A 13122-nucleotide genomic window follows, 5' to 3' on the forward strand; every position below is an offset into this window, starting at 1 on the left:
AGAAAATGTTGTCTTAAGCTTCTCTTAAGGTTTTAGGAAGATTGTTTTTGAGACGTTCAGAGAGCCTTAAGGGGACGTTCCCTTCAGAGAACCTTTACACAACCTTCAGGGATCATTCCTTGAAGGTTCTCTTAATGTTGTCTAAAGGTTTACAAACCTGAGAACCTTCAGGGAACAAACCCTGAACATTTTAAAAGGGTTTTCAAACCCTTTCGAGAACCTTTAGAGAACATTCAGGAAATGTTCTTTCTGGGTTCTTACAACGACACTTAAGGGAATGTTCCCTGGAGGTTCTCGAAAGCTTCTTTAGACCTCACCGATCCCAAAGTGGGAGCTGAGTGTGACTTTAATTTGTTTCAAAACATTTTTATAAAACGTAATTGCTACTTAGAAAAATATGAGTGTTTCTTACACCACTGATTTTAAGTCACAATTTTATTATATTGTATTCATTAAAAAAATACATATACTGCAAACGCTCTCACCTGCGCGACTGGATCATCGGAGTAGATGGATGGGCGAGTTTTAGTTTTTTATGTGATTCTGTTACTAATATACGATCTTTGCTCGCCCATCACAGTCAGAAGGGGCGTGGCATAAAGCACGAGCGCCCTCTGATGCTCTACCAGTCAGGTTTGAGTGGATATTAGCTGGCTCAACACAGTAGCAGCAGTGACTGCATGACTGACTCCTGCCTCGCAGGTGGAGTTTCGTGAAAACACCGTGTCCGTATCCCGCATATCTAACGGTTTGTACAGCTGTGTGAACGGTGCACCTACCGTCTGTTGTGAACCAGTGTAAACCGGAGCTGACATGCGAATGTAGCCATTAGCAAGCGAGCCAGGCCGAGGAGCGCTGGCTGCTCGTCTCCTTCATCCACACAGGAGCGTAAATGTTCAACACGAGCCAGTTAACCGAGTTCCGCGACGCTGAAGAGGATGCGCAAGGACGTGAGGATATTGTTGGTGGGAGAGCGTAAGTAAAGCTATAACGTTTCATTGACAGTGTTTAGGTCTGCAGCGTCAGTGTTCACGTTGCACTGGTGCTGCCAGCTGAGCGAGGACTTCTGACAACCAGACCCCTGTCTCATGATGTCTCACTTCACTCGTCCTTATTGTTTTAACTTCTGGTATTTTTACGGCGTTATTCGGTTTGTAAATTAGTGTTATTGCTGCATATCCTAGGCAGGAACAAAATAAAGTCCCTGCTTCAGCCATAGCTTTCTAAACCAGGTGGTAGATATTTAATTTGCCCATTACGCGACAATCCGCAGTCACTTTATAGTATCTTGAATGTAGACTAGGAATAGGCTGCTCCTTCCAAATGGATGTTTAGGTTGTCGACCTCTGAAAAAGATATTGCAAGCTTATTGTCCCATGTAGTGAAAACACTATAGTCTGCAGAGATCCTTTTTGTTTCTCCGGCAAAGCCAAAGAAATGTAACGTTATATAATTTTACTCCTGAGAAGAAAGCCATTTTAAACTCCTGCTTTGTCAGGTGACATCTGACATCTTAGTTTTCTCTGGTCAATGAATTCATGGAATATGATGGGGGGGTTTTTGGGAAGTGACCTCCAGATGGAAAAGAGAGTTTTATTATCCACCTAAAGAAAGTGTGTGTTTCTCCACAGGAAGAAGAATTATGTTTTCAGAATTATGTTGTTTTCTCATGTTTTAGGACAGTTTGTATTTTACTGGACAAGTATTAGGAAGACATGGAGAAGGCTGGTGGTAGATAGAAAAAAAGTGGCGATTGTGTTGTCCATAATGGGAAATCTGTGTCCCAGTCACATGGCTTGAATAGCTTGTTAAATGCAATAACTCATTTTTCATGTTAAATCAATAAATGATGTCCCCCAAAGCTACAATATTGAATGAATTGTTCTGAGTTTGGAAGCAAATGCGGTGGCGTGTTTGCTCAGAATCTGTCTCATTTGCACTGAACTCTCACTCCTCTTCCTCCTTCGACAGCCAAAGTGGGGAAGACGTCTCTCATCATGTCGCTGGTCAGCGAGGAGTTCCCCACAGTGGTGAGGATAAATGATTATTACGTCAGCAGTTGGAGAGACCTTGATGATGCCTCGAACTTAATAGATGCCTCTGTGGAGTTTGACACCATTGATGTGTGCCTGTGACTGGTTGTAAACGTGTCTGCGTATCTTATAGACATGTTCACGTTTATCCCAGGTTCCCTACCGAGCTGAGGAAATCACCATACCTGCAGATGTCACACCAGAGAGAGTCCCCACACACATTGTGGACTACTCAGGTACGTTAAGCCCACGGCTGTTTCTTTCTTTAGGATTCAAATGCATTGAATGTTGTGAAATCATTCATATACAAAGTTGTGTATTTGTGTGCCACATTGAGAAAGAAGTTCCTGGTTTTAACTGTAGTGCACACATCTTTGTCCTGCAGAGGCCGAGCAGACCGATGAGCAGTTGTTTCAGGAGATCTCCAAGGTCAGTCAGTGCGCTGTGCTTCCCTGGTAACCCTCGAGCGAAATGCTGAGTTCAGCTGTAAACCTAATGTGTGTCTGTGTTGGTCTCTCTCATAGGCAAATGTGATTTGCATTGTCTACTCTGTCAACAACAAGACCTCCATTGAAAAGGTGAGCTACCACTGCGCCTCGCATTTCCATAATTGGTTTGTTGAACAGTAAAACTTGTGTGACTTGTGGCACACATTTGAATCTTCTCTGCCTCTTTGTTTCCCACAGGTGACGAGCCACTGGATCCCCCTCATTACTGAGAACACAGACAAGGACAGCAGGTGTGAACTCGTCTAAAAATAACTCTGTTTTCCTTTTGGATAATGAAATATGAGGTGAAGAGGGCGCCTATATCTCAATTTCTCTGCAAACGACCGTTTTCTGTAGAAAGAGGCCAGTCATGGAGTCCTTCTGGTCGGGTTTGAAGTGGTGACTTTCAGTCACAGGGTGGAAAATGTCTCACAAATGCTTCTCTGTAAGCAGAGAGCTGAAATGGAAATGCAGCATTTTTTTTTTTTTCTTCAAACCAGCAGATTCAGTCTTATTCTCCCTTTTGTGTTGAGCTGTTTTCACGGTGGAATGAGTCACGGCTTTTCTGAGAGGGAAAATACAAAAAATCCATGAAAAGAAAAGTGTTCTTTTGCACAAAACAAAAGGTTACTGTTAGATTTTCGTGTTTTTATTCTTGTAAATGAAATGCTGAGTTTGTGCGTGTGTGTGCTTCAGGGTTCCTCTGATTCTGGTGGGGAACAAGTCTGACCTGGTGGAACACAGCAGTATGGAGACCATACTGCCCATCATGAACCGGCACAGTGAGATAGAGACGTGCGTTGAGGTGAGAGAGAGAGAGAGAGAGAGAGAGAGAGAGAGAGAGAGAGAGAGAGAGAGAGAGAGAGAGAGAGAGAGAGAGAGAGAGAGAGAGAGAGGTGGCTCTGTTTACTCGTCCTACTGTTCCTGAATAGTAAAACATGTCAGTTAATGCTGCGAGAGTGCTGGTCTGTTTACATTTGCCTGATGAATGCTTCCATATTCAAGTAATGCAATGCTGTTGGTTCAGACCACAGACAGACTATGGATGTGTTGCTCGGTACGCCAAGTCGAAAGGGACGTAAACACAAATGGAAATCAATGTCTTCCATCATTATTAAACGAAATGTAAAGAGGGGAAGAAGTTTGTTCAACAATAACTGTTGGGTGGATACATTTTAGGAGCCAAGAGTAACAGGGTTGTTCTTAAGTTAACATCCAGACATTGTTTTTACTTTATTTAAGCCCACTGAAGACACTTACATTGGTGTAAAAACATGAATATCTCAATAACTGGAGTTACATTGTTTTTAACTATAAGCAAAGCCCTTTACGACATTTTGTTCTACATGTTTATGATCCTCGCTGTGAACCAAACTGAACACGTGCTTTTCTAAAAACACTGTGTTGAATTGTCAGCTGTTGTCAGTAATGTAAGTTTTGAAGTTGTCAAAGAGGTCAAAGGTCACATGTTTGGGTCCATAACACAAGACTTCATATGCTAAATATGACAATTTCACCCGAATGTCAAATATGATGACATTTTGGACAGACATGGATGTAAACTGCAACTTTACTGATTGTTGAAGGCAAACAACGGCGACGCGACGATTCTAGTTTCTACTTTGCATGAAAGCCGTTATTTCTTTGCTCCTGTTCAGTGTTTACAACATTACATTTACATTACATTACAGTCATTTAGCAGACACTTTTATCCAAAGCGACTTACAATAAGTGCATCAACATTGGTAATCAAAAGAACTACTAGTCACCAGAAGTCATAAATTCCATACAACGAGGAAGCACAACAATTGTAAAAGAGGATTTAAATACTTGACACCCGCCGTGACCTGAACTCAATGTTTTTTTTCAGACTGGTTAATTAAACCAGGCTTGTCGCTCAGACAGATCCCGTGTGTTAATACCCTGACTTGGCTCCAACACACACACACACACACACACACACACACACACACACACACACACACACACACACACACACACACACACACACACACACACACACACACACACACACAGAGACAGGTTCATAAACAGGGATGGCCGAGCTTTGCCAGGACACTGTATTTTCACAGGGTTGCAAAGGTGTTTTAATGCCAAAAGGGTATTTACATGGTGTTGTAGAGCATATTGGTAAATAGTTTATATGTATGTACATTATGACCAAACCCCCTTCTTATTTTTTTTGTTTATAGTGTTCAGCAAAGAACCTGAAGAACATCTCAGAGCTGTTCTACTACGCCCAAAAGGCAGTCCTTCACCCCACAGGTCCTCTTTACTGTCCCGAGAGAAAAGACGTAAGAGCAGAAATACACTGTGTGAACTCTGTGGTTGTCAGAATTTTTTAAATTTTTTTTTATGAATTTCCATCTGAGAGAGTTATGTGTGAAAGAGGAATACATCACCGAATGTCAGCAGGTGAATAACAAAATCATTTTGTTAAAGGAACTTTTAATTTTGCCCTTTTGATTCCCAGATGAAGCCACTTTGCATCAAAGCCCTGACTCGAATCTTCAAAGTGTCTGACCTGGACAATGATGGGATTCTCAACGATCACGAGCTCAATTTCTTCCAGGTGAGATGACTGATGACTGCTGTAGCTGACAAAGTTAACAATGGGTTTATTAATTAATAAATAAACCAAAAAAATGATGTGACTGTCTGATCGCTCACAGCGGACATGCTTCAACACCCCGCTGGAGTCTCAGGCGTTGGAGGATGTGAAAAATGTGGTGAGGAAGAATATGAGTGACGGAGTGTGTGACAACGGACTCACTCTGAAAGGTAGGAACGCACGGATCGGCCTTTCTTCCTCGCATTTACGTGTACACACACACACACACACACACACACACACACACACACACACACACACACACACACACACACACACACACACACACACACACACACACACACACACACACACACTCATATCTCTGGTCACATTATTCCTGATTGTGATGTTCTCCTCCAGGCTTCCTGTTCCTCCACACTCTGTTCATCCAGCGAGGACGCCATGAAACCACGTGGACAGTGCTGAGGAGGTTTGGGTACGACGACGACCTGGAGTTAAATCAGGACTACCTCTTCCCTCCGTGAGTCTCAGTCTTCTTCTTGTTTATTCACCCTTATCAAGAGCCTCATTATTTCTTAACTGTGGTTAGGGACTCACTATTACTCTTTCAAGGGTAATAGTGTACTTTCCTCAAACTCAATGCTCCCTTTTTGGTTCAATTTAAACATCTTCTTCTTCTTTTTTGCTCATTTTGATTAAACTGTCAACATTGTTAAGCCCTTGAAGGAGGTAATAGATTCAGTACTTTACATAACACTGTAGTAATGAGGAAGAAAGGATTAATATGTAGATTTAAAATGCACAATTTCACCTCACTTACTAATATTTCTACTGAGGACTACTAAGCAAAGTATAACATTTATCCTCTTATCTTGTGTTGAAATGTTTTCTGTGTTTATCTATCTGTGTGTATTATATATATATATATATATATATATATATATATATATATATATAATATATATATATATATATATATATATATATATATATATATATATATATATATATATATATATATATATATATATGAATCTCCTTGTCTCTAGGTTGAAGCTCCCTCCAGACTCCACCACAGAGCTCAACCACAATGCCTACCTCTTCCTCCAGAGCGTCTTTGACAAACATGACAAGGTACAATCCTGTAAACCCCGTCCTGCATTTACTTTACCCTCTGCCCCGGAGAGGCTTTCACAGACAGCTGCTCAGTACGGCGCAAAACCAAAATACACCCACATAGCCAACGCTGACCACCTGCTGAGGCTTGACTTAACGTGTTGTCACTGAGGAGGGATTGATGGTAGAATTAGCCGCGAGGTTAGAGTGAAAGTCAAAGTGTGAAAGTGGCGGCTTGTCCCACGATCTGCTCTCTGTCGTAGTGATTAATGTCCAACTGCGAATGAGTGCTCCAGTCCATCATGTTTGTTTACTCGGGTAGAGATAACAGGCGGCAAACTTAAGGGAAATATTTCCTGGCCTGAGCAACCATTTGTCCTCAGTTTGCCGTAGTGGCCCACCTGAACAGTAACCGACTTATGCGTTTATCAGGACCGTGACTGTGCCTTGTCACCGGAGGAGACGAGGGACCTGTTTGAAGTTTTCCCCTACATGCCCTGGGGTCCAGATGTCAATAATACAGTTTGCACTAATGACCAGGGTTGGATCACCTACCAGGGATATCTCTCCCAGTGGACGTAAGTGGCGACTAGTTAAGTTTAGGGCTGTGCACAATGTTATTATTTTACATTCAAAGCTTCTATTTAGGTTTTCGAACAAAGCTTAGAATGTCTGTTGCCATATGTTTATGACGCCATCACCCTAAAAGAAAAAATACAAAAAACACTATCAAATTGACTTAGAATTTTACACACAGTGGCTTTCAACTATTTTTAGTATATAATGAACTTTTCAGCAGTATCAGGAAAACACCAATGTTCAAGTATTTCCCTTTGCGTATGTATTTAACACAATCTCAGTCACTTTGGTTTCTTTACTTAATTAATCTCTCGTTTTGAATCTTTTGCCTTCAACTTTTGTTCAGGTTAACAACGTATCTGGATGTCCAACGATGCCTGGAGTATTTGGGTTACCTCGGTTACTCAATAGTTGCTGAGCAGGAGTCCCAAGCATCAGGAATTACAGGTGAATTACACCATCACATCTACATATCTGACATAAACATTATAACAGTAAATCAACACTGTCATAACAGCAACCATTGGACAGTTGAAACGGCAGTTAAATCTGAATGTTGCTGTTGACTGACGTGTGTTGTGTACAGCAGCGGTCTGAACTGATCCTCTAATGCCCCCCCCCCCCCCCCCCCCCCCCCCCCCCCCCCTGCGCAGTGACCAGAGCTAAGAAGATTGACCTGCAGAAGAAGCAGACCCAGCGCAGCGTCTTCCGCTGTAATGTCTTTGGAGACATCGGCAGCGGCAAGAGCGGCTTCCTGCAAGCGTTCCTGGGTAGAAACCACACGGTAAACAGAAGTAAAACCGGATTACAGATGTACACTATCACAACATACTTCTCATTCTTCTATAAATGGGAGAAGTATCAACACAGACTCAAATAGAATTTGCCCACTGCTGCTTTCAATCATAGTTTACAGTCAGTTTCATGTCCTGATCTGCTTTTACATGACGTCTCTTTTCTCCTCCCAGCGCCAAAAAACGATCAGAGAGGAACACCGATCCTACTATGCCATCAGCACCACCTATGTTTACGGCCAGGAGAAATACCTTCTTGTGAGTTTCATAGCTACCCCTTGTTACTTAAATTTGCATGCTATATTATTTAATATTTTATGATATTCATATCAAAGACATGATTTATAGGTATATGTACCACTATCAGGAGGTGGTAAACTGAACTGAGAACCAGCCTGAGGTTGGCTGTGCTTACCTGGCTGTTCATCTAATCTTCTTATCATGTTCACCCAATGCTTTTACCAGTGCACTACCACTGAAAGCACATGCAAGCCTGCTGTGTTTGCAATTCATGAATGAAATATGGCAACTTGTTTGTGTACTGTTTAGGCAAACACATTGAATGGCACATTTAGCAATGAAAGTGCAATGGTTGAAATACTATTAGCAAGTTGAAACATAGTTGTATTTTACTCGAGCACCTAATGCATCAACTGCACTCCTCTCTGTTGGCACTTGTTTTTTGTATTTGAATAACATCTTCACACACAGACACTCCCTGTGCTGGCGCCCACAAAGAAACAATCAGCTTGACTCTGTTTCTGTCGGCACTCACAGACAACTTTTTTTCTTTTTTTTAAACGCCGTGGTTGTAAACCGGATCTGTACCGGAACTATCTGACATGTGACTAACTGTTAAAACTCGGCCTTGGTCTTCTGACTCTCTCCACCTCCGCTCCTCTCAGCTTCATGAAGTGTTCCCTGACTTCGACTATCTGTCTGATGCCGATCTGGCCTGTGACATTGTCTGCCTGGTCTATGATGTCAGCAACCCGTACTCCTTTGATTACTGCGCCAAAGTCTTCAAGGTAAAACTGTGCGTACATTACATCAAAAAGGCAAACTGCACCTTAACCGCGCCTTAACCCCTCTCTTTCCCCCCTCAGCAATACTTCATGGACAGCAAGGTCCCATGTATGATGATAGCGGCAAAGTCAGACCTGCCCGAGATCAAACAGATGTACGGCTGCAGTCCTCTGGAGTTCTGTAGGAGACACAAGATGCCACCTCCCCAGTCCTTCACCTGTAACACTGCAGCAGCGCCCAGCAGAGACATCTACACCAAACTGACCACTATGGCCATGTACCCGTAAGTATGGAGACGCTTGATCTAGATTTGTTGAACTTGCACTTGGCATTTTTGCACTTTAGGTGCCCAAGCAAAGTAGAACTCAAGTTTTACCATTTTCTCTCTGCTTATAGGCCCGACCTTCTGGTTTAAAATGTTCTAAAGTCACAGCAGGACTATAGGAGCTATACACCTAGCTAAAACTGATGCTGGGTAATCCAATAAAAGCTACCTTCATGAAGGTTACACTGTTTAGTTGTGGGGGATGTAGTTTGTGGTCATGAAGGTTGTGTTTTACTGCATTAGTTGTAGCGAAGCAAAGATAAAGATTCTATAATGCTCACATTTCTTGTTGGTAAAGCAACCAGCTCATTAAGAACTATGATGTTAGGATACTGTATGATAGTTGGTACAAATCATCACTACTGAAGTGGGAGAAGAAAAAAAGAATTCTGGTGATTTTAAGATCTAAATTGTTTTCTCTTTTGTGTTTATGAATTCAGAACGGGTGAAAAAATAGATTCTACCAGGATAATCTTTATTTGTTCTTTAAAAAAGATGTTATCTGTGAAAACTTTACTTAATACTTCAAGTGTTTATTGTTGTTGTACTGATTTCAGCCACAAGAGGCTGAAACTTTCTAACACACACTATATGTACTTTTGTGTTTAGAGCGCATGCAGGAATTAAAACTCATCTGGAAGAAAACATGAATGAACTATTTAGATCAGACTTTGAAAATGGATGACCAGAATTTTTGTCTCAGGGCTTCCATACATCACTCACTATTGTTCCTAATAGTGTGTAAATAAGGGAATTGCAGTTCTTTCTGCAGTTGGGTCATAAATGTCAGGAAATCCTGTGTGCAGATGGGAAGCCTTTTTTTCTTTTCTTTTGCAGTCCACCTTATGTGCTAGTTTACAGTTTAAACACAAAGCTCTGCTGAGCGAGTGTCTGTGGATAAAGCCGCTCCCTCTGGGGGATGCTCCTACTGATAAGTGCCGGTATCAGACGTGATGCACTTCAGTCTACATTAATCCACTGCACTGCCCTCTGGACGCGGTGCTCTCATTCTCTGATGGCACAGTGTTGAGCTCTGTGAGTAAACGTGTTTCCCTGCTGTGCAGTAATGTTGATCTCTCCCAGGGGCTCACACTCCTGCAGTCAGTCAGGTTACGGTGCCTCTCTGCACATCACACATTCAAGATGTATTGTCATTATTCAACTGTATTGTTGAGAATAATCCAGGGATTATATTAGTGTACTTGATTCTTTCTTCCAATGGTTAGTTAATCCCATTACATCTCATCGAGGGACCTAATCTAAGGTTTATCTGTTTTCATTGTCGTTCGTGGATTCTGGCTCCCTGGCGATGAGCCACATGCTACTCATTCATTGTTGGTGGCATCTTAAATCTCTTAAATCTCTTTATCTTGCCTTTCTTCCTCTTGTGTGTTTTAAAATCTAAACTGCGTGTTGGTGTTTTGTCTTCCCCGTATCTCTCCTCAGCCACGCTCGGCTGCGCTGCATGTGCACTTGTAACCGGTGCACCTTCTGCTTGTGTCAGAACTTCCTCAACTCTGAGCTGCTGCAGACGGTCAGGGCCAAACTCTACGCCGTTGTACTCAGAAGGTCCTTACCTTTTTTATTTTTTTTATTTTTTATTTTTATATATACAACCCTCTCTTTACACCCGACCGGTCTCTTGATTGGTCGACATCGTCGCCTCACGCTTGTCACATTCATTTCTCCTAATTTTTCTCCATTTTTTGCAAACTTGTATTTTTAGACACCGACTTTAGAATAGAATGTCACGCGCATTTTCCACATCATAATTTCCTGCCACATATCTCCTTTTACTCCTTCTTTTGTGCCGTCAGTCCTTTTGACTTTGTCATTATCCATTTAAGAAGGCCTTCTGATGTCTTCATTTTCCGTTTGATGTGGCTTCCTGTACTGCAGTGGGATTGACAGCTTGTACTTTTCTATTCTGATCTCAGTCTCATTGTTATTCCGTCGGTGTCAACTTCCTTGTTGTTGTCGTCTTTGCTCGTCTCACTGTGCCTCAGCCGTCTCATCTAACAGAGATGTCACAGCTAATTTCTGGTCTCGCTGTCTCATGTCATAACTATAATCCTGCACGTCCGTCATCTGTTTGACTGGCTTTTTCTCAGCATGTGTCAAGGCTGCATCCCTGCTCCGTCATTTCATCCATATTTTCTTTTGGTTCGTCTTATTTATTTTCACATCTTCCTCCCCAGCAACACGTCGTCTCTATACCTCTGTACTCTTTATTGTCGTATTGTTTATATTTACATCTCTCTCTCTGTTTAACAGACATGTAAGCCAAGCAGACCTGAAGAGCTCGACCTTCTGGCTGAGAGCGAGCGTCGGGGCCTCGGTCTTTGCCGTGCTGGGCTTCGCCATGTACAGGGTGCTGCTCAAACCACGGTGATTCTCGGGCACCCGGGTCCAACCCTCTTTACCCCCATGGTACATATAGAGCTATTTTGACCTGTCACGACATTAGGCTGTCCATCTTGTATTTAGTAAACGAAAATCTACTGAAAATCTGTCATTGTTTTGTTATGGTGGGAAGGGAAAACGTGTCAAAGCTTACCGTAGCAAACATTTGTTTCTTTGCATTTTCATTCCATTGTCAATTTCTCTTCATGGGAATAAAAACAGAACAATATTTAATTTTGTACTAAAATTGCTAATTTCCTTAATCTGTTTGTTTTCAAATGTTTGCAAAGTAGTATATCTATATTTATATTAAAATGAGAGTAAGCTGCTGATGAGCTGTAGTGACTAACATGAAGGAGTTGCATACGCACATAGCTGTTTTTTGGTTGCTTGCTGAAATGAAATCAAGTTCAGCTGTAATGGGGATTGCGATATGTGAGGTTTGCAATAATACTGATGCTTTTATTAGAGTGTGTAAATAGTATATATATTATAGTAGACTGTACATTTGTTTGTCTTTGTTCAAAAGAGCCATGTCTGATTCAAACTCAAAACACTGAATGCAAAGGTATAATTAGCTCAACAGCCTGGTTATGAACTCACACAAACATTCAAACGCATTGATATTCACAATGACATGAATCCGTTTGCCTTTAAGGCCTAAACACTTGGATGCACACTTTGTGTGTGTGTGTGTGTGTGTGTGTGTGTGTGTGTGTGTGTGTGTGTGTGTGTGTGTGTGTGTGTGTGTGTGTGTGTGTGTGTGTGTGTGTGTGTGTGTGTGTGTGTGTGTGTGTGTCTTAACATTCACTCTGTACATTTTGTATTTGCATGCTTCTGAATTTCCGATCACGTTTCAGCGTTTTAAGACTTACTGTACAAAAGAACCACCATGCCAAGTTCTCCACATTGCTTTCCATCTCCCAATAATCCAGGGATTGTAGTAGTAAAGTTTATTGACAGGAAAAAGAGTCATGATTAAGTTTGACAGCCCTCGTTGGGATTCCCGCTCACCTCGGCTGATCGCACAAAATGCAATAATGTGGCCCTAAATGTTAATTTCCATACAATTGGTTCAGTGTGATGTATTCACTCAGCCCTGCCTTTCCAAAAGTTTACAATAAACAAATATCTGTATGACATCTGGTGTGATGGAATTTACTTTCAGTTTCCAAGAGATTTAAAGATTTAGCCACGTAATGGCCTGCTTTCGTGTGAATACACTACGGTAATTTGTCTCTTTTGCGTTTTTCACTTAACAGCTGTGGGACAGTGATGCAAACAGTATTATTTAAGTTTCGAAAAGAAAGCTTTGCAAATTATTTGTGACCGTCAGAGCTTCTTTAATATGCTGATGATTCACCACTACATCAACTTTTTATTTAAATTATTTTTTTATCCTGTTCTAACAAGATTATAGTTTATATTTAGTAAATTCAAATTGTAAGGAACAACAATGGTACGGACACAAGAGGGCAGCATTGCATGAAAGAAATATCACCAGTGGCTCACTTGTCAACAAAACGAGTGGCAGCCATGTAAAGTATACTTTAAAAAGTCTGTTCATGTGATTAGATGAGTACACCATAATGAGCCGGTCTGCTAGTGAAGAAGGACCAGGGTCAGATGATGAAGAAGAAGTTGAGGTGAGTTTTCTCAGTATATAGGAAGCGCTGTATCAGAAATAACTTTGAGAAACAAATCACACATTCATGGCTAAGATGCAGTATCTTTATTGTTTTTATCCAACACAGTACAAAGA

At 41.5% G+C, this 13122-nt stretch overlaps 1 protein-coding gene across 2 annotated transcripts; it reads left to right on the forward strand.

The window, feature by feature from the left end:
* Positions 1-634: 634 nt before the first annotated feature.
* rhot1b (ras homolog family member T1) lies at positions 635-12500 on the forward strand. Of its 2 annotated transcripts, XM_068727157.1 has the most exons (20): positions 635-975; positions 1972-2030; positions 2188-2269; positions 2419-2462; positions 2558-2611; positions 2720-2772; positions 3218-3326; positions 4735-4836; positions 5016-5114; positions 5215-5323; positions 5517-5637; positions 6167-6251; positions 6666-6811; positions 7159-7259; positions 7466-7596; positions 7781-7864; positions 8512-8634; positions 8713-8915; positions 10404-10526; positions 11232-12500. In XM_068727157.1, exons 1-20 carry the CDS (start codon positions 939-941, stop codon positions 11347-11349), a joined length of 1983 nt encoding a protein of 660 aa, XP_068583258.1. In that variant the 5' UTR covers positions 635-938; the 3' UTR covers positions 11350-12500. The 2 variants fall into 2 exon arrangements, with proteins under 2 accessions (XP_068583258.1, XP_068583259.1); XM_068727158.1 differs by lacking the exon at positions 10404-10526.
* The last annotated feature ends 622 nt before the right edge of the window (positions 12501-13122 follow it).

This window comes from Cebidichthys violaceus, unplaced genomic scaffold, assembly GCF_023349555.1.
Source record: "Cebidichthys violaceus isolate CVI_PGR_0920_01 unplaced genomic scaffold, fCebVio1.0.p SCAF_4, whole genome shotgun sequence".
NCBI classification, from domain to species: domain Eukaryota; kingdom Metazoa; phylum Chordata; class Actinopteri; order Perciformes; family Stichaeidae; genus Cebidichthys; species Cebidichthys violaceus.